Source organism: Engraulis encrasicolus, chromosome 7 (genome assembly GCF_034702125.1).
Source record: "Engraulis encrasicolus isolate BLACKSEA-1 chromosome 7, IST_EnEncr_1.0, whole genome shotgun sequence".
In the NCBI taxonomy this organism is placed as follows: Eukaryota; Metazoa; Chordata; class Actinopteri; order Clupeiformes; family Engraulidae; genus Engraulis; species Engraulis encrasicolus.
In genome coordinates, this window is record NC_085863.1 from 25,661,878 (window position 1) to 25,664,377 (window position 2,500).

A 2,500-nucleotide genomic window follows, 5' to 3' on the forward strand; every position below is an offset into this window, starting at 1 on the left:
GGACCCAGAGGCGGCCCGTGCTGCGCGTGATCAGCGGCTGCTCGCACACAAACTCCTCCTCGGGGATGGACCAGAAGTACCTGCCCGCCGGTTCAAGGAGCGGAGATTAGACTCATTTACTCTCTGGAGTTATTGCATTCTAGAATACATTTCATAATAGAATTCGTCATAAGCATCATGCCCAGCAAAGAAAGCATACCAAGCATAGCTTGACACCATGCCTACACACAATAATAAATGACTAATAGTACTAATACTGCTGTATAATAATAAGACGATGACAAAGGAGTAGACCAAGACTAAGAAGACGAAGAAGAACACGAAGACGAGGCCGATGATGAACACACAATCCACCCTGCACTACAATGGTGATGGATGAATTGATTATAAGGCTTGAAGTTGTGAATGATCAACAACAGCACTATTAAAAAGAAAAAGAAGAAGATAACCCACCGGCCGGCCAGGTGTGGAGGCGTGGCGCAGGTCTCCATGTCGTCCCCCCTCACCAGCCTCCTGAGCCACAGCAGCTCGCAGTTACAGTGCAGCGGGTTGCCCCCGAAGCTCAGGCTGATGACCGGGTAGTACGGCGTGGGGTTCACCGCGCCCAGCTGCGAGCGCGAGAACAGCGGGTCGGGCGGCAGCGTCTGCAAGCGGTTGGACGTCATGTCGAGGCGTGCCAGCTTGTACAGCTCCCCGAAGGAGCCCTCGGCGATCTGGTCGATGAGGTTGTGGTCGAGGTTGAGGGAGGTGAGGCTGGCCATGCTCTGGATGGCCTCCCAGGGGACGCGGCGCAGGTTGTTGTAGGACAGGTCCAGGACATCCAGCGAGGGGAGGAAGTCGTCAAACGCGTCCGCTGCCACGTCCGTCAGCTAGTTCAACCAGAAGCAGTCAAAATTTTAAATCAGTCAAAATCAGTCAAGAGACACTTAACAATAATTGGCACAGAATAACATTAGTTGAGCATCGTTTGGTTATCATGTGTTCCTTTCTACATTAGTAGAAATGATCAGTAGATAATGTCTTTGTCTTGTGCTCCTAAGCATGATGAGCTGGTTCAACTAATCAAAATCAGTCATATCTTACATTAAGGATTCATTTCAATATCTAACCTCCCATTCATCACCAAAGGCCTCCGCTAACCAAGTTGTTGTGGATGAAGAGGTGCTGTAAGTTCAGCAGGCCACTGAGGTCCTGCCCGCCCCCCACCACCAAAATAATAATAATAATAATAATAATAATAATAATAATAATAATAATAATAATAATAATAATAATAATAATCACTAAAGGCCTGACCTGGTTGTTGTTGATGAAGAGGTGCTGTAAGTTGAGCAGGCCACTCAGGTCCTGTCCTCCCACCACCACGATGCGGTTGGCATCCAGGTGTAAGGAGCGCAGGCTCTCCAGGTCGGCGAAGGCGAAGGGCCGCAGTGCATGGATGGTGTTGCGCGACAGCGTCAGGTCCACCAGGCCCGTCATGTTGGCAAAGTCCGAGCCACCCACCTTTATATTACATCACATTACATCACATTACATTGAGCGGACGCTTTTATCCAAAACAACTTATAATCGAGGACATAATCATAGCATACAACACTTGCAGATGCACAGGAAATGCACAGGACAATACAAATGCACAGGGAATATACAGAAAAACAAGTGATATATGCCAAATAGGGTTAGTGGTTTTTTTGTATGATCTTAAGTGCATTGACACTCTACCTCTACGATGAAGTTGTCGGCCAGCCGGAGCTCCACGGTGCGCCGGTCGATGTCCGGCGGCACGAACAGGAGGCCCTTGTTGACGCAGAGCGTGGAGAGGGATTCGGAGAGGTTGCGGCACACGCAGTGGAACGGGCAGATGGACACCATGCCCCAGGTCTCGCCCGCCGACACCCCCACCAAGGAGGGCCCGCCGGGCCAGCCGGGCAGAACCCCGCACACCAGAACCGCCACCCACAAAACAGCTGATGCCAGGGAGAGCCTACGGAACCGGGGTCCAGAAGGATGGGGTTTGGGCTGTTGGCGGGGCTGTGCGGAGAAACTGGGGCTATTGGTTATGTGCCTGGAGTTTTTTTCCTGTGGATTGGGGTGCCGAGACGCCGAAGAGGAAAACGTGGGGCCGTATGTTGTGTGCCCGGGCTTTTCCCTGCGGCATTGTGGGTGCACCCCCACCGGGGTCGTGGTTCTGGAATGCCGGCATGTTCCGTCAGGGCGCAGCCGCAGAGGTGGGGACCTCACCATGGCTAACCAGAGGAGTCCACACACCTGCGGCAGAGGGAGAAAGTGGAGAAAATATTGGATTGCATTAAAAAATGGACAGAGGCAAAAGGATACAGAGAAGACAGAAGAAGAGAGAGACAGATAGAAAAGTAGAGAGTTACACAGAGAGTTAAGAAGAATATTGGACTGATTTGAGAGATGGAGAGGGAGTGGAAGGAAGGAGAAGTCTGAAAGCCTTGGCTATGTAATAACCAGATCCAGCTCTAGGCGATAAACG

The 2,500-nt window shown here is 51.1% G+C and overlaps 2 protein-coding genes across 2 annotated transcripts in view; one reads left to right on the top strand and one right to left on the bottom strand.

Annotated features, from left to right (window-relative positions):
* Window positions 1-2,500, top strand: part of pcxa (pyruvate carboxylase a) — a 300,166-nt gene that overhangs the window by 184,723 nt on the left and 112,943 nt on the right. The gene's annotated exons all lie outside the window — the stretch shown is intronic.
* lrfn4a (leucine rich repeat and fibronectin type III domain containing 4a) overlaps window positions 1-2,500 on the bottom strand; it is a 25,479-nt gene that overhangs the window by 15,638 nt on the left and 7,341 nt on the right. The window contains exons 2-5 of the mRNA XM_063203135.1: window positions 1,723-2,268; window positions 1,297-1,503; window positions 454-869; window positions 1-80 (exon numbers count right to left, since the gene is read on the bottom strand). The exon at window positions 1-80 is cut by the window's left edge and continues 658 nt beyond it. Of these exons, the coding sequence (XP_063059205.1) occupies window positions 1-80; window positions 454-869; window positions 1,297-1,503; window positions 1,723-2,244 (1,225 nt within the window). The 5' untranslated portion in view covers window positions 2,245-2,268. The remainder of the gene's footprint in view (window positions 81-453; window positions 870-1,296; window positions 1,504-1,722; window positions 2,269-2,500) is intronic.